The 23,660-nt window shown below is 44.4% G+C and overlaps 1 protein-coding gene across 1 annotated transcript in view; it reads right to left on the bottom strand.

Moving 5' to 3' along the window:
- The window catches only part of LOC122392460 (eukaryotic translation initiation factor 4E transporter-like), a 309,584-nt gene that overhangs the window by 127,398 nt on the left and 158,526 nt on the right, over positions 1-23,660 (bottom strand). Inside the window, exon 8 of the mRNA XM_043387322.1 lies at positions 21,498-21,641. Within this exon, the coding sequence (XP_043243257.1) occupies positions 21,498-21,641 (144 nt within the window). The remainder of the gene's footprint in view (positions 1-21,497; positions 21,642-23,660) is intronic.

The following is a 23,660-nucleotide window of genomic DNA, read 5'->3' as shown; positions in this document are numbered from 1 at the left end:
CTATTTTAACATGGAGACTGGAGGAGTTATTTGCTATCATTGGAATTTCTGACTGTTACAACTTCACAGTATGTCAGTTACTGGGTTGCTCCTGGACCAGCACCTGACAGTTGACATGGAGTTATGTTATGATACTAACTGGTGTGAAAAGACAGACATGGTAACAAATAACAATGAAAACGACATGGAGCCGGAGGCAGGTATTGGTTGTAACATCAACATCAACTACTTCGTAAGATGGGCTGTCTCATGACATCTGCTTCCTCAACAGCATGCTCAAAACACCTACAAAATCATAGCAACAACACAGCTTGTGACCACTAGCATGTATGTCAAACAAAATGGAATAGCAACAAAAAGACAATAGCTTATGTCAGTTTAGCACTTCAATTTGTGTGCAAATTGTGATGATTTGTTGCCTGTTGACCAGTGATGGTGTGTCCAATCGGAAATGGCTAATCACAATAAGGAAATAAAATAATCCAGTTATCTTCAATATTGCTAGCCTGGATTTGTGTTTACCTGAAATTTATCCAATGCTGCACTGATACTCATTGCCTGTCACGTTTCTCACGTTTCATTACCCAATGAAACTCACCACATCACAAAACGACTCCTTTCTGTTTCCTACATCAACATGTTTCCACACGCCTCCCCCTCGATTCTCTCACTCTCTCGCTCACTCTGACCTTCAAACACCTAAACGTAAAACAAGCAAACGTAAACAATGTGAATGAGTAGGTACTAAATATGGAAACCACGTGCTAACTTCATTCATAAGATAACCTTCAAATGATTACCACGTGACCACATCAAGTTTTTTCTTGCCAAAGTGGAAACAATACAAATCACAAATAACCTAAGAACAAATAAAACAAAATACAAATGAATCTCCTTGCCATGATGTTCTATCATTGGTATGAGGTTATTAAAAACAATGGCAACGAACATTCATTAGTATAAAGTCACGTGACATTTTCACTATCAAAAAATGAAAATAGTCAGCCTTGGGCTTCCCTCACATGGGTTAGTCCGCTTCGTTCAACGCCAGCCAAGAGGCGCTTGTAGCGTCGAACTGGTGAGGTGCTGTACATTGATTGTGCTATTTTCTGTTAGATTAGACATACCATACTTGAATGAATCTAGTAGAATGTACTGATTCAAAATGGACATCTTGATTCTAAAATATTTAATCCCTTCCAAAGATTAGCATCATCTGATCTGCACCTGATTCATGAAAAAAATTGAAGAATTGAGATCTTCATGCAAATATTTCTCCCTTTTCCTTACACAAAATTCGAAAACTACTCCTGACCTCAACCAACTCAGTATCCTGCATGTTAACGCCAGATCTATTTCATCTAATGACAGATTTGATTAATTCCAGCATTTCCTACAAAGAACACAATGTATGTACAGTAGGTCTATTAAAAAAGACCCCAGCACCAGTGGGCGCTGCCTTCGCTGAGCCGAACCCCCGTATGCCTGTCCCGTATCGCGCCGGTATCAGGTCAGGTAGGGTCAGCGGGACCGCTCGGTCCGGCCCGCGGGCGGTGGACGGGCGGCCGGTAACGCTTTCCGCCAGCCAGCTGTAGAATCCAACAAACGAGACGGCCACCGCTCAGCGCAGCGAAACCGGTGTTAAAGAATGGCAGTAGATGTTCATGGCCACAATGATTATGAGATAGTCATTGTTAGCCCTTGCCCCACAGGAATGCCTAGACTCTCACGCCCTGTTGGAGGGGAAATGGGGATTGAGCATCATTCTTATAACTCAGCTTTGGACATTTAAGTGGTATTCGAAGTAGCGTCGAAAGTAGCAAAAAGAAGAAAAATACTTCAGCCAATTTTAGATCGGTTCAGAGCAAAAGGCCATGTCACCAGAGGTCATCGATGGTAAAATTTTGCTTGGACAGGATGCGTTGTGCGCACCGGTGCATTGGGTTTCCAATTTCCATGGAAACATCAACAGACCTAACATGTCATTCGCATTGTCATTCGCATTAACACTGAACAATAGTGGTCCTAATGCCGAGCCCTGGTAGGTACCTATGGTGTTGGCCAGCGGCTGTGAGAGTGTGCTGCGACCGTCCGGTGAACGTATCACGACCTGCTGGTAGTGATCGTCGAGATAGCTGGTAAACCATCTAGTATCTACGCCATACTGCTCGAGTTTCACCAACAGACGGGCGTGTGGGATAACGTCAAAACATTTTGACAAATCCAACATGCACAACAAAGCTCCCTGTTTCCTATCCATCGCTTCCAGAATTCTGTCGGTCATCGTGAGGAGCGCTGTCTCTGTCGAGTGATTTGTTCGGAACCCGTGCTGTTCATGTTCATACCGTTGACCGTCACTTTTCATGGACATCTGAGCTTTCTTCAGCGCTATCTTCTCTTCATAAAATAGGGTTTGTTCCTCTCTGACGCCCATCAATTCCAACTCAGTCATCTCCCTCATAGCGCTTATTTCCTCTTGATTCACTTGTCTTTGAACTGTCCTCAAAGTCTTGCGGCTTTTGGCTTGAACTGCATCCAGTACGCCAAACGCGGTTCAACCAAGAGGAGTTTTGACCGCGACTGGATCATCAGCAGCCCCGCACACGGTTTCTGTCGGCAGAAACAGTGAAACTGTCTTGCTGGTCAGTCCGATGAGCATGTCGATTCCTCGTTTCCTTGGCACAAGAGGAAACGGGACCATCTTTAGGTTCCAGCGGTTCTTCATCTGGTTCCAATCAATGGTACTTTGAGCGCTGGAAAGATCCTTGAGAATGAAGGTGTTGATGTTGGCTTTGAAGTCTCCGTCCAGTGAGTTGAGTTGAACTTCAGTTTTCTTCATCTTGATTTGTTCACTTCCAGTGACCGTCTCCAATTCAACATCTTCCTCTACCCCCTGTAAATAAAGCTCACTTGCTGCGACTTCAGTGACGTAGCTGGCATCGGAGCAAGGGTCCAGCAGTGCGTTGACGATGACAGTTCTTCCGTTTGCAGCTAGTCTCACCGGCACGGTTTGGAACACCACTCGACCAGCCTCTGGATTCGTGGACGCGTCTTTCGCCGGTTTGGCTGCTTTAAATGATTGAGCTGAACTTCTCGGTGCCGCAGTGAGTGACTTTTGTTCTATGCTAATCGCTGTCGCTTCTCCTGGAGCAGCTTCTGGTGAATGAGCGACTGATTTTGTATCGGCATGGAGCAGTGTATGATGGCTTCCCCCGCAGGAGCTCATCGTGCACCCTTTGAAATGCCGGCAATTGCGCCCGAGATGACGTCCTGCTAGACAGCGGAAGCATATCCTGTTGGTCTTGCAGAACTGATATCGGCTTCCCACGGTCCACTGGGCGAACATCGGGCAGTTCTCTAGATGATGAACAGCGCCACAGTACATGCAATTGCCTTGTCTCTCTTCTTGTTTTGCAATTTCTGTGGCGAATACTTTTTTCCAGTCGGCGGCGGGCTTCCTTGGTCTATCTGTCATTCTTTTTCCTTCGGTTTGATGCTGTTTAGCACAACTCAGCTCTTGTGCTTCACGTTCACAAACGGCCTCATCAGCCATCCAATCGGCAAACAGGCTGTCAGATTTGTCATGGTCTTGATACCACCTCCGGTAACTTTTCAGGTAAGACGCTGGTAGTTTCTCCTTTACCAAGATGTGATAGGCGGATACGTTTGATAAATCTGCAGGTCCACCGTTTTCCTTCAAGTTTGTCACTAGATTCTGTACGCGATCGGCCAGATCATCCAAGTCTCCGCAATTGCCAGCTCTCACCGGTCGCATGGCTCGGATTTCGTCCAACTGACGCTGAATTCGTCTCTCTGGGCCGCCGTATTTGCGTTCCAGTTCACCCCACGCTTTTGTGTATCCAGCTTCTGTTGGCCGGTACCTCTTTACAAGTTTTAAAGGTTCAACAGCGAGGCAGTTTTTAAGTTGAATCATTTTAAACTTGTCAGGGATGTCTTCATTGCCCACAAATGCGTCGAACGTTACCTTCCAGTCTTCAAAGTCATCACCAGCGAACACTGGTAATTGAGGGTTTTTTAGTCCGTGAGCTGTCCAGTCCATCCTTATTCTTTCCGTTGGCTTCCCATTCTTGTCCCTCGCTGTGGCGCTTCCACTCTGAGCCTCATCTTCCCTTGTACTTAGCTTCGCTCGAAGTGCTTTATTGGCGAACCGAATTGTCTCTCTAGCCTCCTTTTCGATCTGTGCTATCTCCAACCACAGATCGTCTCTTTCATCTTGATCAGTCGTTTTCTCACTGAGGGCCTCTGCGATCTCGCTTATTTCTTCAATCAAATGATAAGGTTTTCCATGAGTTCAGAAGAGTTTTCGGAATCGATGCTTCCGTTTTCTACGAGGGAACTCACTTTTCTTTGAGCATGATGGAATTCCTTCATTCTTCCATTCATGTTCTTCTTCAGAGACTGTCTTGATTCGGTCATGTCTTCTCTTGAGTTCCCTGTATTTGGCATCGTCTTTTTCTTCTTTCCGGCCATTAAAACTTAACGCGCCGTCTTAATAAATACTGAAGTTTCTTCAGTCAAGATATTTAATTACTTTACATTGACATTACTATGCGTTAATATAGCATTCAATGGAGTATGGACATCCTCTCAACATTATTCTGGATCACTGCTTCACTTTATTAGTTACTTTACTTCGTTTAAATCAAATTTCAAACTAAGATGAAATCTAAAAAAAATGATATTCAAGAAACCCGGGTCACGGCACCAAATGTTTGTGTATTGATTCTGCTTAAAGGGACCCTCCCACCTTCAAAAAAGTTTATGAATTGACATTGAAGTGATGTCGCTCGGTTCAGAAAGAGCGAAAACAAATATCTACCAAATTTCACCGAAAAATATTCACCGGTTTTCAAGATATTAGACTTTTACTTTTGTTTACTTTTTTTGGGATCTCCGCTGTTTCTAGCGACTTTATTTTAGAAGTGCGGCGTTCGCGGCAGATGTTGCGCGCAAATAGCATACACCACCGCGTGCTACAAAACGTTTTAGTCAAACATTTAAAAATCGTTAAATATCTGCGCTGACGTCACACATTCAGAGGGGTATTCCTAAGCATTAGCCCCTCTGAATCAAAATGCTGCAATTTTGAAATTCATTATTTCCGATTTAAGGCATTTCTCGATGTTGTGAGTGCCGAAACCGGTAATTGTGAGCCAGGGACCCCATTTTGGCTATCTCAACTCAAATCTAATGTTAAGGTGGGAGGGTCCCTTTAACCTCGCGTTGTGTTCTAAAATTGTCTTAATTCTTTTGCTTAATATGTGAAACACTTAAATTCTCTTTTCTCACTCCCTTTTTTATCTTTGCCACATTGATCCGTTTTTCTCGTGGCGGCACGAGCACAATTCACTTAAGTGACCTCCCATACACTGACCTCGACACCTGTACATCGTCGAACAACATGCTCCATGATAGGTGGGAGGTAAGACTGGCAAAAAAAGGCCGAAATCAAGGTGTCAAAAGCTCACAAGGCCCATGGCAAACGCAACATGTTGAGAATTGGCCATTTGGGTCATGACATGACCTGAAAAACAAGGTCATATCTCCGAAACCAAAAATCACAGAAACTTGAAATTTGCAGTGGACATCAAGAAAGGATAGAGGAGCAGCTATACGAAAAATCAGCCCTCTAGCTTTAAAAAATGTTGAGTGCAGAGCAGAAAGACTACCTGGGGGAGGTGGCAACCCCCCCCCCATGTGCGGGCGAGGGTTAAACCGTGTGGTAGATTAGGCATCTATTCCGGAGGATCGTACCAGCTTGAGAGAACTCGTCCTCACAGGACAGGGCAGAGGACAGCACGCTGGAAGGCCGGGACGCAGAAACATAAGATCTGCAGTGCTACACCCCTGAGAGAGGGGCTGTGTCCCATAACATGATGCATATGGAGGGATACAATACCGCTCTAAGGGGTCATACAAATGTCACATTCGTACTTATCTGGACTGTAAGAGTCTCACGACTTTGAGGACATAAATGTTTCTCACTTATTCGAGGGGCCCAAGCGACGTGGGACGATATCCTAATACGAGGACACCGAAAGAATGAAGTTAACCCAACGCAAGTGCCTATACATCGTTCAATATATGATATATATTAAACCGCGAGTAGGTAGAACAAATCTTTTAAACGTCGAGACGATAGGCGAGACGTTTGAAATAGTTTTCTACCTACGAGCGGTTTAATAATTTTATCCCGTACCGCCGATATCTTTCGGGCGCTTAGGTAAAAAATACATTTTATACAAAAAATACGACATATTTCAGCAGAGCCAGAGACAAAGACAAGCAGAGACAGCTTGTTAATCGTCACTAACGTTTAACAAATCGGTTATCAAATCAGTTAACGACATCTGATAATTTTCTCTCTTTGCACGTGAAGCAATTGTAAACACTGTCTTCGGTGCGGGATAATATATATTAAACCGCGAGTAGGTAGAACATATCTTTTAAACGTCCAGCCGATAGGCGAGACTTTTAAATGATTTTTCTACCTACGAGAGGTTTAATAATTTTATCCCGTACCCCTGATTCCTTTGGGGCGCTTAAAGGTAAAAAATACATTTTATTTAAAAATACGATACATTTCAGCAGAGCCAGAGACAAAGAGAAGCAGAGACAGATAAAGCTTTGAAAAACGGTCCAGACAATGTGATCGGTCTGGAATTGACAGGTTCATTGAAGCTCAAGTCGCAAATACAAATAAAAAACAAAAAGAAAATGATGTTTGATTGCGTTTCCCTGCGCATACTGGTGAAAATAACGAGGCAGTCAAATGGAAAAAATGTCTACTAGACGTTTAACAATTTGTTAATCGTCACTAGATGTTTAACAAATCAGTTAAACGATATCTGTTAATTTTCTCTCTTTGCACGTGAAGCAATTCTAAACACTGTCTTCGGTGCGGGATAAGATAACCTTAGTTCATGATGCTGTTCATGACAAGCTGGAGTCCTGCTTATCATGAACAACATCACGAACTAACGTTATCATGAACAATACAAGGCACTTACATTGGGTTTACTTCATTATTTCGGTTTCCTCGTATTAGAATATTGTCCAGGACATTTGAAATCGAGTTCGCGCTGTCAGCTAGGTTTGGGGTCAGCGATCGCTAGTCCGCCAGGGCAGTCCCCAAAGATCGGATCCTCAGGCACCTGCGACTTGCGAGGGACTCTCTGTCACTGACCATGGTATTGACTCTCAAAGCTGGAAAGCTGGAAAGACTGTGGTACCTACCTACCCTGCCCCCTGACAAGCCTACGGTGGGCTGACATGACTTAGGTGCCCTTGGGCCCTGACAGACCCGTGGTGCCCCTGACAGGCCTGCGGTGTCCTTGCTACGCCTGTGGTGTCCCTAGGCCTTGGCAGGCCTGTGGTGCCCCTGGCGAGCCTGTGGTGCCCCTGTTAGAACGCAGGTGCCCTTGACAGGTTTGTGGTGCCCCTGACAATCCTTAAGTGCCAACGACAGGCTTGTGGTGCCCTTGACAGGCCCATGGTGCCCTTGCGAGGCCGGTGGTTCCCCTGCGAAGCCGATAGTGCCCCTGGCAGGCCTCTGGTGCCCCTGGCAGGTCTGTGGTGCCCCTGGAAGACCTGTAGTGCTTTTGCTAGGCCGATGGTGCTCCTGACAGGCCTGTGGTGCCACTGACAGGCCCGTAGTGCCCCTGCTAGGCCTGTGGTACCCCTGGCGGGCCTGTGATGCCCCTGTCGGCTGTCAGGCCTGTGGTGCTCCTGGCAGGCATGTGGTGACGCCAGGCCCTAAGTCATGACCCATGTGACCTCCCCCCTGGGATTCGCCACTCGGATTAGTACTGCGATGGCTTCTTGGGAATTTGATACATGTAGGATAAATGGAATATGTCAAACGACAATAAGGAAGAAACAAACACATAGGTACTTGAGGATCAGCTTAAAGTTAACCACACATGCGGGAATGAACTGCCATTGTCGTTAAGAAAAAAAAAATAAAAAATAAAAAATCATCGTGTCAGGGCTGTGACGAAAAATAAGTGGCCTAAATCCGATGAGAAAACAGGATTTGGGGGTGCCCTAGGTTTGCTCCTTGAGCTGGTGCCCCCCCCCCCCTGTCTCAAATCGTTCCGCCGCCTATGCCATAGGCGGCGGAACGGGGAGAGCACCGGGGCACCGTGCCCCCCTTTGATTTGGCATTTTAACATTAGCCCTATGGGTAAGCTTAGCGTTATGAGGAAAATCATTGTTAATACTGTATGAGTCATTTGACCTTATCCTCAATCCTTTAAGTAAACTGTAATGGCAAAAAAAAATTCAATACAAAAGCGATATATTTCGAGCACTGCTCTTTCTCAATCGGTTCGCAAGTTAGTATAAGTGCATAACACGTCTCACTTCAAAGAAGCATTTCGTCACATTTGCCACTTTCCAGCCCGAAATATCATCTATCGCGTGACAACTACATTAACCCTCGCCCTGGCAGGGCATTTTTCATAACACGGCCTGGCAGGGGGGGGGGGTCGATGCGACCCCCCCCCTCGCGATTGGCTCCTATGGCACCTAGAAACACCAAATTTGGTAGGTAGGTGGGCCCCCTGGAGTTCTCGCCCCTGTGCAAATTTGGTTGCTCTAGGTCAATATTTAGGGGGGTTTTGGGGGTATAAATGTAAAAATTTCGCTAAAAACAGGTCAAAAGTTTTTCGCCTATAACTTTTGATCTAATTAAGATAGAGCAAAAAGAAAAGCACCAGTGAACTCAGCGCGTCAAGGCGCGTCGAATGATATACTTTTTTGCTTGCTTAAGTGTACTTAAAGTTTTTCTTAAATTTTAAGTAAACTTAAATTAATAAATTAAGTTCAAGTTAACCAAATTGCATCATATCGCATATCATTCGATTCGGCTGATCACCAGGAACACAATGATACCATTTTTTAAGCTCTAGCGTCATTATGTGCCAAGTTATTGGCAAAAACGTCATTTGACCTCAGTTGACCTCATTTGACCTGACCCATGGATAAGTACACCAAACAAAGAAGCACCAAGTGACCTGTTGTTAAGTACCGTGGTTTCAAAGCACAAAAGTGATAGAACGAAGCGGATATCTCCAGTATTTTCCGAATTTAGTATTTTCCCATAGGCTTAACATTACGACGTAATGACCTCTAACTGACCTCAGGTCAGTGACCTCAAGAAAGCCGGAATATATGTTATACAACTCGGTGAACTTAGCACATCCTGAAAGTTTGAAGGAAATCAGTCGAAAACTGTGAGTTGGACAGGTGCAAGAAGAAAATTGAAATTTGACCATGACCTTGTACCGGTTTTTCTGACCTGGTGACCTGACCCAAGGTCACCCGGACCTGAAATTTTCAGGTCATATGTAAAAAGGTTGCCCCATAGGCTGTGCCAAATTTGGCGGCGCTGCGCGCCGCCGTTTTTACGCTATCTTCGGAAAACCTTAGAGGGGGGTCGCATCGACCCCCCCCCCCCTGCCAGGGCGAGGGTTAATTGCCCTCCCATACCAAAGCACACGATATATTACCCTTCATACCCTACCCGTAGTACAGTTGAACACCGGCATGAATACCCATATTCATAAGTCACTGTCAAATTCACGTTCAAGTTTCACGTTCACGTATTCACGCTCAAGTTGTCTGCCACCCTACATAATCACCTCCAACTATGCAAGAATTTGCCACGACACTGTATTGTAGTTGATTTATTTATTTATTTATTTATTTTATTTATTTGGGGTCAAGGACAACAGGCATACGTGGGCCCATTTAATGTCCAAGCACTCAAAATCAGTCAAATGTTACACACAAACACTGGGACAAAAACATTGCAACTACGATACAATTTTACAATTCTTTTACATATGTTGACACATTGGCCCTAAGTTCCCTTAAAGAGTCATGGAATACATCAGCATCAGTACACTGAAACAAAAACTTATTAACAAACGATGGTGCTCTAACAAAAAGTGACCTTTGTACCGCGTCTACTCTCGCAAATGGAACATGAAAGACACCACGTGCTTGTTCGGTGTTTCTCGTTGCCCTTGGCGCGATAAATAGAGGGAAATGGGCTAAAAGGGCTGCACAATCAGTATGATTTTTATACAATTTGGCAACAAACATAATGTCATATTGTCGACGCCTATTCTCTAGACATGCGACGCCAAATAATCGCAGCAAGTCACTGTAATCAATAGCTGATGGTGAGTCTTGACGTCGAGTATAACAATATAGCCAATATAAGAAACGTTGTTGCACCCTTTCGATTCTGTCCAGGTACGTTTTTGCGGCACCTCCCCAAATAACACAACAATACTCGAGAATTGCTCTAACGTTACCATAATATGCTGTTAAAATGGGCTTCCAGCTAAATGTTTTGACCTTGTGACCGGTTTGCATCGATCTCATGATGAGACCCATGACTCTGTTAGCTTTTGATACTGTTGTGTCTATATGTTTGCTGAAAGTCAATTTGGTATCCAAAACAACACCCAAATCCCGAATGGTTTCAACGTTTTCCAGACAGGTCCCATTAATCATATAACTATAAACAATGGGATCACGTCTGAGGGTTACCCTAAATGACTTGCATTTATCAGCATTAAGCTTGAGTTTCCAGCTTTTGGACCAGTTATAAAGTTGTGTTAGATCATTTTGTAACAATGTGGTATCATTCTGTTCTGATATCACTGAAAATAACTTTATATCGTCTGCAAACATGAGACAGTTGGTTTGAACCATTCGTGGAAAGTCATTAATAAAAAGAGCAAAAAACAAAGGTGAAATAATACTGCCCTCTGGGGTACCCGAAATAACATTCTGCCATTCAGAACATTTGCCATTTACAACTACTCTCTGCTTACGCTGTGAAAGAAAAGACGAACACCATTTAAGTGCTAGTCCGCCGACACCATACGATTTTTGAAGTTTGTGAATGAGCAGCTGATGGCTCACGCTTTGAAAAGCTGAGGAAAAGTCTGTGTAAATAATATCCGTTTGCTTGCCATTGTCTAAGGAATCACATGCAGTACTCAAAAGGCAGGCTAGATTCGTTTCACATGATCGTCCTGGTATAAATCCGTGTTGGCATTCAGAAAGGACAGATTGGACATGAGTAAATAAAGTATCACGCACTACTTTCTCAAGTATCTTGCCAAAAAACGAAGTTATTGAAACTGCTCTATAGTTTGTGGGAAGACGCCTTGAACCCTTCTTAAGTACAGGGACTATGTTTGCTTCCTTCCACTTCTCAGGAAAAGTACCTTGCTCGATAGATAACATACAGATAATTGTGAGGGGAGACACTAGCTGACCCGAACACTCTTTTATCACACGAGCACTAATGTCGTCTGGCCCAGTAGCCTTATGGACATTTAAACTATCAATGATGGAGCTAACTGAAGATGCTGACACTTCGAACGTAAGCAATTCTGGTAAATCAAAATCAAACGCAGCTGGTAAGCAATCGATAGCTGGATCTGAAAATTTTGCAGCAAATGTACGATTAAGTAGATTAGCACGCTCTACATCTCCCGACACTTCAACAGCGTCATCCAGTAAAGTAGGGAGCTGACCTTTACCGCCTTTAATGCATTTCAAAAATGACCAAAATCTTTTGGGATTCTGCTTAAAATCAGCTGTAATGCTCTTCAAATATTCAAAATACTTCATGCATGACACTTTCTTAAATATCTTTCTGCAATTCCTGAAACAAGCGAGAGTGTCAACATTCCTATCTCTTTTCAGAGCCCGGAAAGCACATTCCTTATCAGTTAGCGCCTTTCGAACGTCAGCATCAAACCAGGGTGGGTAGTGGCGCTTCAAGGTAACTGTGGGTATGTGGCTAGTGATAGATTTGTGAAGGTGCGCGTAAAACATTTTAACAGCATCATTAACAGGAAGAGTGTTTAGCTGTGTCCAATCGATGAGACTTAAAGATCTACGAAGCCCATTGAAATCAGCCCGTTTATAATCAAAGACGGTGGGGCGAGTCGAAAATCTCTTACCCCTTTTCTTAACGCGTAACGTACACCGGACTTCAGCATGATCTGAAGGAAAAATCCCTTCGCACACCGTCGCATTAACACAAGCATCATTTGACAACACTAAATCCAAGTAACTGTTACCTCGGGTAGGCTGACCCACGTGTTGAACCAGTCCCGCAGTACTGATTCCGTCTAGTAGCTGCAGAGCCCTCGGGGCTGACCTCTGAATGTTAGGAGTAGCCCCGCTGTCACCACCCATTGGTGTCCATCTCACTTCCGGAACGTTGAAGTCACCAGCGACGACAACAGTCTTGTTTGGATGACGTGTGCGAAGATCTTGGCATGCCCGAAATATTTCTGGAATAGAGTTTCCATCCGGTGGACAGTAGACTATTGCCAAAATTACATTGGCAGCCTGGATCTCTACCACAAGCATTTCAGCAACGGTTGGTTCAAGATCTTCTCGTCTCTCGGGTTGGAGGTGGAGAGAAATAGCGCAAGCAACTCCCCCAGCGTGTGTTGGACGGTCTCGCCGGAACCACATGTGCTGAGGGAGGGAGGATGCTAATTCTTCTGAATCCACGTGGTCATTGAGCCATGTCTCCGTCCATGCCACCACGTCAAACAATCGAAGCTCATTGGCACATGCTCGTAGTATTCCCATTTTATTTTTAATGCTTCTTATATTTTGAACCAGTATATTTAAGTAATCTTGTTGACTTTCATTCTTGCAGCCCGGATCACGACTCTTCGAGGGATCTATTCTAAAAAATCTCCTGTTTCATGTTCGATGGTTTCGGCAATGATTTTGCTTGCTTCAAACGTGTATAGGATTCCAGTTTTGTTTAATCCATTGAACTTACAGGAAGCCAGACAGGGTCTTAGGTCCACGAATGTGGCTCCATATGCTTCACATAACAGTTTAAGCTCACTGTTGACTGTGCGTGCTGTTTCAAAAACTGTATATCCAGCATCTACCCTTTCTTCAACTGAGCACACGAACACCTGTCTTGTCTTCGGGGATCTTCTTGCAAGCTCAATTTGTCTTGAAAGACATTCAAGAACAAAATCCGGAGCGTGATTCAGCACCAAATCAGCTGCCGTATGCAAGACTACGTTCAGTTTGAATGCTCTTGCATCTCTGATAGCTGATGCTAGATTGTACCATACGTTGCTGTTATTGACACGAAGAAAAGTGGTGTTTTTATGAAGAGAAGGCGTTTCCCTGGTGGAATCCCTCAGTCGAATCACATTGGTTCCGCCAGCAATGACAGCTCCAACTACTTTGGACTCGCTTTTGGTTGCAGACCGATTTGTTTTCACGTTGATATGATTGACAGTGGGGTTTATAGCCGATCCTGACAATCGATTCAAATTTGTTGTGTCATCGCTGACTCTTGCAGGCATGTCTACCGTGTTCAACAGATTTTGTTCCGCCGTCACACCAGATCTGTGTGAAAGATGATTTTCATTCATGCTTTTGTGAATATTCGGTGTCTCATCCAAACGCTTTTCACTCCAGGCAGATGAGCTTCCCCGATGTGTAACCTGGAGAAGTTCTTGAACTACACTAGACAGGCGAGATACATCAGCAGATAATTTGTCCAGTTGAAGTTGGGTGAGCCTGATTGCCTCCATTATATCCATAGTAGTAGCGTTGACAAAAGATGGTCCGGGAATCTGGTCTGCATTTTCGAACCCAGGTCCTGGATTCGGCTCAACACCTCCGATGAGGAGGAGAGTCATCACGAGAGCGAATCCAAGGACCAGTTCATCTTGAGAGAACTTCCTAGTCTTCTTTATCCGACTGGGAATAGAACTTGACCGCAAGTTGAACGTGCCTATTCGAATTCGGTATGTTTGTAGGTCAATCATTTTAGTGCGGATATTCTAGGCCAGAATTAGGCACGTGATGCACAACTAAAAATCAAGTGCAAATGGATGACTCAAGCCGATGAGATTTTCCAAAAATGATGTAATTTAAGGGTATTTTTTAAGTCATCATATTTCAGAAAATACGATGAATCCTCATTCTTTTTCTTATCCAAAATAAGCAGCAGACTCTGTGCAATCGATAGGTGTATGTTTTACCCCGAGATACGCTATTTTGACCACAATTAGGACAATAAAGAGGAGGACTTCTAAACACGTCCGACACTTCTAAACCTTCCCAAAGTGAGCATAGGCCTATTTTGGGCCTATGCTCACGAATTCTAATGGATTATGTAATTTTCCTGTCTGCTTCATCCCTACAAACATTCATGATACGAGCCGTTAATCTGGTGTCATCTGGACAGCTTGACGGATGTTTTTGCGCTACATGGTCCCCGAGGGGCGTGCCGGCCTCCTTGTTGATCCCACTTCTGAGATGCTCGTTGTAGCGCAGCCTAACTGGTCTACTCGTCTCCCCAATATAAGTGTCTCCACATTCACAAGTGAGCTCGTACACCACGTTTTTAGTCCCACATTTGTCTTTTAAGTCCGCATGGCAGCAGTGACAGCGCCGCAGTCCCGACGGACATGGCGCTGTCTCCAGGCGTGACCTAACAAGCCGCCTTTTTAATGTGTTTTCGTTAGCCCATGCTATTTCAATTGGCAGGCTGGAGCTTCGCCCTGCGCCCTTCACGTGTGCCACCATTTTGTCGCTGATGAAGGGCATTCTGAGGTATGTTGTCCTCTTGATCTTCCCTCCTTTGTGTTGTCGTCTTCTTTTCCGCTCTTCTCTTCTTCTTCCATTTCTCTCTCTCTCTCTCTGCTTTCTTCTCTTCCGAAAGTCCTTCATTCTCTCCTTATACATTCTTCCACCATTCTGACTGGATATCCGTTCTCAGTGAAGAGCTGCCTCATCTTATCGATGCCTCTCCGTCGCGCTTCTTGGTTGGAGCGGCTCAATGAGAACGGCTCATACAGTACAGAGTTGTAAACCAAGCCAATGGCGGCATCAATTATCTTACCTTATGACTCAGCACATGCGATGTCAACCAAGAGAGCCGTACTGAAGTCACAGATCATCAGGGCACTCAGAATAGGCTCCAACCAAGAAGCGCGACGGAGAGGCAGCGGGGGGGGGGGATGAAGGGATGAAGCGTGAGCATAGGCCCAAAATCAACTATAACACAGTGTCGTGGCAAATTCTTGCATAGTTGGCGGTGATTATGTAGGGTGACAGACAACTTGAGCGTGAATACGTGAGCGTGAAACTTGAACGTGAATTTGACAGTGACTTATGAATATGGGTATTCATGCCGGTGTTCAACTGTACTACGGGTAGCGTATGAAGGGTAATATATCGTGTGCTTTGGTATGGGAGGGCAATATATGCAGTTGTCACGCGATAGATGATATTTCGGGCTGGAAAGTGGCAAATGTGACGAAATGCTACTTTGAAGTGAGACGTTTCTACACTTATACTAAGTTGCGAACCGATTGAGAAAGAGCAGTGCTCGAAATATATCGCTTTTGTATTGAATGTTTTTGCCATTACAGTTTACTTTAAGGATTGAGGATACGGTCAAATGACTCATACAGTAGTAGCCCTATGGGCGTTGCATGGCAAGAATGGGACCAAAAGTCGGCAGTGCCCCCTCCCCCCCCACCTTAATTGAAGGTGTTCCGCCGCTACTGTTCCCTGGGCCCTTTCAGCGCAACCATCCTTTTAAGTCGGCGTGGGCGTCTCAGAATGGCGTGTGTTCCACTGACACTGTAGGGGAAACTTGGGTATTATCGGACGGGTAACTTCAAGCCATCGTAACATGAAGTTTATCATTTTTATGTAACTGGGAGTCATTTAAATATATGTGGAAAGCCCAAAACTTTGTTTTTAGAAACTCTGCTGAGGTTCCGGTGTTGCGTTGGAGCGCAGCGATTTTTTAAGAAAAAAGTTACTTGAGCATTAACGGACAGCAGCAGCAAATTACGGACGGGCGTCCAAATGGATCCCAAGAGTCTTGATATTGATATTGGTTCCCGAGTTATGCGTTGGCCTCTTGCTCTTTCGAACGCCACCTTCCGCGTGTCGCTCCGTGGCCCAGGAGCCGAGTTAGAAGAGGGGGAGGGGGTTCAAACACCTCCCCTTATGGGGTAATATCGGATGGGTGTCCAATAATAACAAACACGTAGGCCGTTCAAAATGCGGCAAAATGGGAGCAACAAACACATTTAACACAGATAGTTGGCCCATAATCGATAACAAAAATGTTCAGGTAAGTGGAAAAGGTACAACTTGGCAGTTACAACTTCTTTATCTCTGCGATAACAGGTAATTAATAAGTTGTATGGATGGAAGGACAAATGACGATTATCGTAAAACAATTATTACAGCCTAGCGGCAAACTGCCTGCGAGAGGAGCTGGTGACGAAGGAGATCCAGCGCTACCTTTTTTCCAAGTAAAATATTTGCGTATATGCACCTGGGGGAGAGCTCAGAAGATATCTTCCTGTCCGATATTACCTACTGGCTGATATTACCCAACTTTCCCCTAAAAGTGACTTTATAACTGCACGTTTTGTGCATCGGGTCCGGTCAGGACGTCTATTTATAATATTTTTTAAAGATCTTAGTTAGTTGTTTTACCAGTGACCAAAGTGGACAAAATAAGTGGCCGAAATTCGATGAGAAAGGCAGATTTGGGGGTACCCTACCTTGGTAAGCCCCGTCACATATGGTCGTCCACCGCCTTTGGGCCCTACCAATCAGTTTCGAAAAATGACACCCCTGTGCTTGACAGTAACAAAATACAATTGACATCTGAACCCCACACGGACCGCCATCCACTCAAATTTTATAACCCTGACCGGTCAGGGGGCGAACGGAGGTCATCTCCTGGGCATTACACTCAGCCCTTGCACAAAATATCTCACCTCACAGTGATCATCACAAGAATACCAGTTACCACCGACTAGTGGATTTCAAGGTACTTGCATCAGCTCTTCTTGCTATTGCAGACGATCATCTCGGCAGGGTAATGTTGTTCGGGACATGAAAGAAAATCTTTTTTCGGAGTTTCATAAGTGCTACTGTAACAGCCTGGCACAAAACGGACTTATAGGCTTTTTCCTGCACTTAACCCTTCAGTATATCACAAAAGAGTTGTTAAGAATCTATCTTACGCTTCTTTCACAGTCTCCCTTGCCATCGTAGATAAATTGCTGTTGCTGGTAAGTTAGGGCACGGTAGATAGAAATTACCTCGGCACTCAACGCCTTCAATTATTTCTATGAAAAAGAACAAAGAAATCATCAATAAGACAAGTATAACGCCTTTTGGGGCGACTAACGGAGCGAGCAAGAGGGTGAGCCTTGCACGTGCGAAATTTCGAGAGGGTACCTCCAGCTGACTTGTGCACGGCACCCTACTAACCGGTCTCTAGCGATGTGCCAAATTTGAGCAGAATCGGCCCAGTCGTTCTCGAAATCTGGAAGCGGCACCCTGCACGTTCGCACGTGCAAAATGGGTCCCAACTGACTTTTGCACGGCACCCTACTAACCGGTCCCTAACCATGTGCCAAATTTGAGCGCCATCGGTCCAGCCGTTCTCGAGATCTGGAATCGACCCCTGCACGTGCGCACGTGCAGCAGCACCCAAACTCTGGCACATGGATATGCATTGCCTAGTGGGTGCCTACATACATGCCAACTTTCAGCGCAATCGGCCAAGTAGTTACCGAGATATTGCAACAATTACAAAAGTGACACCTCTTCGTTTTGCACGTGGCAGGTGCATAAGGGGTCACCCACATGCATCGGGAATAGTCCAATACTTGGTAGAAGGAATGAAGCTACCCTACAAAAATTACCGCGTGGAAATCGGTCAAGTGGTTGCTGACATATTAGCGTCGCAGAATCGTGACCACGGCCGGCCGGCCGGCCGGCCGCTCATACTCAGAAATTTCCGTTAATCTAAGGAAAGACTACGCTCGCTTCGCTCGCTCCGTAATAAGAGAAATGTTTAAATTTTAATTGTAAATTAGGCCAAATACGTATAAGAAAGAGCTTTTGCCATTCAGCATCTTCCGATTCATCATGTTTTTCATTTGAAAATTCGAAGTACACAAAATGTTTACCACGCGCTCCAAAGTTAAATGGGAACAGTAGGGGAGAGTGGGGTAATTTGGCCGGTGGTGTAAATTGGCCGCCCCCACCTGTACGAAAGCTGATAAAAGTGAATGAAATAACTTTAGTCTCTATTCATTTGTCGTCGGCAGAACTAACTCGAGAACAAATGTCAAAACTTTCCCCCTCTTAGTTTTATTCAAAATTAATATAAGGTGAATTTCGTTAGAAAATGGTAACTTTTACTTCCGTTTAAAAATTTGTATAACATGTAGTATTTGGGCTGTAAACGAATTCTAACATTATAGCGCCATTTTTGATGGTGTTCGGCGGTTCCAAGAGCAATTTCATCTAGTTCTGTACAGCCATGACGACTTTATAGACAAAAATTTTCAGAATGGCAATGTGGGGTTATTTGGCCGGGACTAGCGGGGCAACTTGGTCGGTGCGCTCAGAGTCACTATGCTGGGACGGCCGAGTTGTCATGGTCAATTATACCATAAAGGACATAATTCATGACCAACTTTGACTACATTGATGCCATATTTCCTATTGGACAGCTGTAATGGCATGTGACGTCATCAAAGGTTACCTAACGCTTTTTTGCTAATAAATACTTACAGAAAAAAGATACAACCGCGCAAATTGTATCATTGTGTTCAGCTCGTCAAGGCGCATCGAATGATATACATGATGACCTTGAACTCACGTAACCTTGAGGTCAAGCGACCTGAGGTAACGTGACCTGAAGTCAACCTTTGACCTTGACCTCTCGAGGTCAACACATACATGTTTCGATGCGGAATAACGAGAGAGTTGCGATGGTACTTTTAGTTTTGGCCTAGCTTGATTACTTCAAAAGCTATTCGTAAAAAAACTGTCATCGCATCTAGAGCAGCCATTTTGACTATTTTCGACCCCTGTGACGGCTGAGTCAACCTCCAAAATGCTTCAAATGCGTCGTAGGACACGCGTCATTGCTGAATGTGAAGCTGACTCGCCTATAACAAAAATCATGGCCTCAAACTAACACCGGCCAAATTGCCCCACACCCCCGGCCAAATAACCCTGCTAGTGGGGCAAATTGACCGCTTTGCAGACCTTTGTAATACGTCACAATTTCAATATAAGTAGTTGCTCTATCATTTCAAGTTTACTGTCCAAGAAAGTAAAATGTATGCCACACCTGTCAGCGTTGAGAAAATGCAGAAATGTGTTGTCGATTTTTAAATACATCGTTTTCTAAAAAAAGCGGCCAAATTACCCCACTCTCCCCTACACGGCAGATGCATCAATTTTTGACACTGAACCATTCATCCGTGAATGCTTCAGCATAACTTAAAGCTAAAAACAGCGCGAATGGCAGAATGAAACAAACAACCTCTTTCACATATAGAAATAACATGTAATCGGTGGTGCGCCAGATGCGCCGTTATTGTCAACCGGAGAACGTGACATGTGACGTAACAGCATCAAGAGAGTCTTTTTCAAGAACTTTAAAAAAACATGTTTTTTATCTGTCTTCCCCCGTTTCTCTCAGCATATTGATTTTATGAGGAAATTGTATGCACCATAAATTATGCGAAAATGGTTTGATCATCTCTATACATTCTTAACCCGCGCCCCAGTGGCGGTCTCCGCCAACTTCGCCCTAGTGGGGGGGGGGCATATGTTACCACCCACCTCTAACTCAAAAACTAAGAGGGGTAGAAAGACGCGGTAAAAAGCAGTCGATAGCTCTTGATGCGTACGTTTGAAAGTATTTCGGTCATTTTTCATCTTAGAGCAATATTGGGGTCACCAGAGGTCATCAAAGGTCAAAATTTGCGAATTGTCATTATATTTTTCAGAAAACACGCCATTATCTCAGGAACTATGATAGCTAGAAAAACGCTGGGAAAAGCAATCGATAGCTTTAAAACTCTTCTTTTGATGAGGTTATCATCAAAAATGACCTCAGGTCAACGGTTTAGCCTCCAGAGGGCAAAAACTCCAAAAATAGCTGTTTTTACGAAGTGTTTTTCGACAATAACTTTTGACTAAAAAAAGCTAGGTCATTTCTAATGCCAGAATCGTGTTCCTCTCGCCAAGACGCGTCGAATGAACTATAATTTGACCTTGAAAGGTCAACTTCAAAATTTGACCTCAGGTCAAGGTCATGACCTGACCGGAAAAGGTCATGTTACATATCAGTCGATGCGTCTCGGCAAGACAAACACAATGAGGCCAACCCCAGCGTTCTATCTCTTTCCAATCGAGAGTTATTGGCAAAAAACTGTTTGTAGCCTCAAATGACCTCGGATGACCTTTCAAGAGGCTATCAGCAAAAAACACACCTTGGTCGTCACGGGTGGTCCAAATCATTGTTATCCTGAAATATTTGGACTGTTCCTATGCGTACACACGGATCTAGAGGCATTTTCGTTTTTCTCCATTGACTTATAATGGAAAGGTCACGCCACTGACCTGACCTTAGGTCACGCATATAAAAAATCCGAGATATACAAATTGTAGGCACCCATAACATCATGTAATCCACCAAGTTTGAAACCTCTCTGACAAACACTGCAGGCTGGACATGATTGCAAACTTTTTTAGGCTTGGTCAGTTAACTTGACCTAGTGACCTGACCTGACATGACCTGGGATAAAAAATTTCACATATTGTCCAAAATTGATGTACCAAAAGCTACCCCAAGCGGCGCGGCGGTACGCGCCGCGGTTTTTTATTTATACGAAAAAAACGCGACAGGGTGGTAACATATGCCCCCCCCCCCCACTGGGGCGAAGGTTAAAAAAACGAGTTCCCAACCCCACTACACAGCATCTGTTCCCAGGGCCCAATCTTACCAAATGCCGTGAATGCGCATTCACGGCATTTGGTAACATTCAGAACTACCGTAAGGTGGGGCTATTTGAGACAGTGGGGCTATTTGAGACAGTATTTAGAATTGTTATAAAATAAAAACCGTTTGAAATTTATGCTTAATTTTTGCTCAGGCGATTTACCGCTCGATTCCACACCTTCCTGAGCAAATATATCACATAAAATTCAAACGCTCTTCATTTTATAGCCATTTTAAAAACTATCTCAAATAGCCCCACTGTCTCAAATAGCCCCACTTTACGGTATTCCACATTTACTTACTCATTCGTTTATAGGTAACATTCATAATCATTGACGCTATCAAAATCATTGGACAAGATTAGCTCGATGTAAATAAAAAGGATATCTTTGATATTAGTGCCGTGAACTCCGGCCAGTGCTGCCAAATCCTATTTACAGCATTGGTAAGATTGGGCCCAGGAGCTGTTCACAGCTGCTGGGAGCTGTGAACAGTGAGCTGCTGGTCGTTGGCTAGTGCCGGCGCCGTGGCGGCCAGCTCTATGTAGGAAGACACAGACACGGACACGGACACGGACACGGACACGGACACGGACACAGTCTCGTACCGAGTTTGGCGGCCAGTTGGGCGGCGTCGGCCGTCTGCTGGTGCGGCAGGTCATCCTTCAGCTGGCTGCTGCTCTGCGCCGGCGAAATAGGCGCAAAGTACGCCTCCGGCTCGCTCGAAGGGAGCTTCAGTGACAGCTCCAAACCTGGCACCAATACAGCACCACACCACACTGGTTAGCAACATATTCTAATTGACCGAATCCTCAGAGGGATCAAAAGATAAAGGACAAAATGACAAAAAAAATGAAATCAGGCATATATTCGTATTCGACTCCTTGCCAGCCGATAACCAGCATGGCAAGTGGGTGACAAGGTGTGCGGAGCTTGACCCGCGCCCCGTAGGGGGGGGGGGGGGGCGAAACGCCCCCCCCTGTCCTTTTCCATCGATATCTCCTAAACGACTGCATCTATCGTCACCAAACTTTCAGGACCCCTCCGGGCATCAATTTTACACATTGGGACCAAAATTTTCCAAAGGCTTTGATAGGTTGGCCGCTAATGACGTCGGAGTGACGTCATTTCTGCCATATTCGACCCAAAAAAGGTTTCGCAGGAAGAGCTGTCAGACCTACAGGTTTAGAGCTACATAAAATGTTTTTGACTTATAAGTTGTAGAATTAACAGGGCATAAAACTACTATCTCGGATTTTAGAAACTTTTGGATTTTGACGCCCAAAAATCAAAAAAGTATTTCTCTGAGTCTTAATAATAGCGGAAAATTCTAGTTTTTCAATTTCGAAAACCCCGGAATAAATGTGATAGCCCTTACTGGCTTCTATTCACATACCAAAGTTCAGATCGATACCTCTTTTTTGGCCATGTTATAGCGAGAAAAAAACTGTTCAAAATTGATGACGTCAAATTTTCCCTCAATTTTTAGTAACTCTAGACTACGTAGCGCAAAACAACGACCAGCATTAGACTCGCCGTGACGAGCTGCATCGAATCAATACCCATTTTATGCAAAAATATTAACTTGGAAATTTGACCTAATTTGACCTGACCTTCACTAGAACCTAACCTAAACTGGCCCCAAAGGTTACCTGACTCACATAATCGCATGTCATGTAAAATGAACCATAAATGACGGTTTTGGGGAGGCCGCAGGCTTACCCAAAACTCTTGTATCGCTCGGCTCGCTGACCTGCGCGCGCAATGACATCACTCGCGCACGCGACCTCGCGGGTGGGGCGCGGCGGCGGGGCATTTCGGTGACCGGTCACGAGAGCGACCGGGTGTGCGCACCTAGACATAAGTACATACACCTGAGGCCAGTTTTACCAACACAAAAATAGCAGCCCGGCGCAATTTTTCTGTCATAAACCCGCCGACGAGTTTCACCAACCAGGCGAAAAAATATCCGCCGGCGTGAAAAAATATCAGCCAGAAAAATAGCCAACGAGTTTCACCAACGGCAAATGCGACATTAATGGAGTGTTTATCTGCGCCATTATATGTAGAAAAACAGCCCCAAAAAATAGACAGGCGACCCCGTCTATTTTTTTTTTTTTTTTGATGTCGTGTGGGAATAATTGGCCTCATTTGTTACTAATTATCGTGATTTGCGCTTCTCAGTTGATATAATAATTTAGTATCATTCATGGCCAATTTGTAAAGCATCTGGGCTTCAAGATTAGAAGAGGAATACTGATGATATTGCGTAAAGAAAGAGCCTTTGTCACCAGGCAGGACCAAAAGGAACCAACAAGACGGGTGTTTGGTATTGTGGTGTTACCTAGTTTTTCGTTTTATATTATCTTTTTGCTACCAGCACCCAACAGCAAGATGATAGCGCATTAACTAGTGGTCAGCTTACAAGTTCATTGCTCGCACGGAAGTGGAAAATAATGATGAAAGGTCATTTTCGAAAATCGAAGGTGCTTGAAGAAATGCTGGAAGGAGAGGCAGAGAGGGTAGGCTCATTGGACTCAAGATTTTAAATAAATATGTCACTGTTTTCACATATTCAGCTACATTTGACATTGCAAGGTGCCAGCTACTGATACCACTACTACTTTTGGGTGGAACTTACTCGAGCTGTGCAGCATAGGGAAGGTGCATTGACATTGCTAAGACCAAAATGGCAAGATTTTCAAGATATAATAATTCAAGATAGTAATTCAAGATAATTCAACTCAAGATAGAATAAATTTAAAAAAGAA

The sequence above is a fragment of the Amphibalanus amphitrite genome, unplaced genomic scaffold, assembly GCF_019059575.1.
Source record: "Amphibalanus amphitrite isolate SeventyFive unplaced genomic scaffold, NRLGWU_Aamphi_draft 000023F_arrow, whole genome shotgun sequence".
In the NCBI taxonomy this organism is placed as follows: domain Eukaryota; kingdom Metazoa; phylum Arthropoda; class Thecostraca; order Balanomorpha; family Balanidae; genus Amphibalanus; species Amphibalanus amphitrite.
This window is presented reverse-complemented; position numbering and strand designations above follow the sequence as displayed.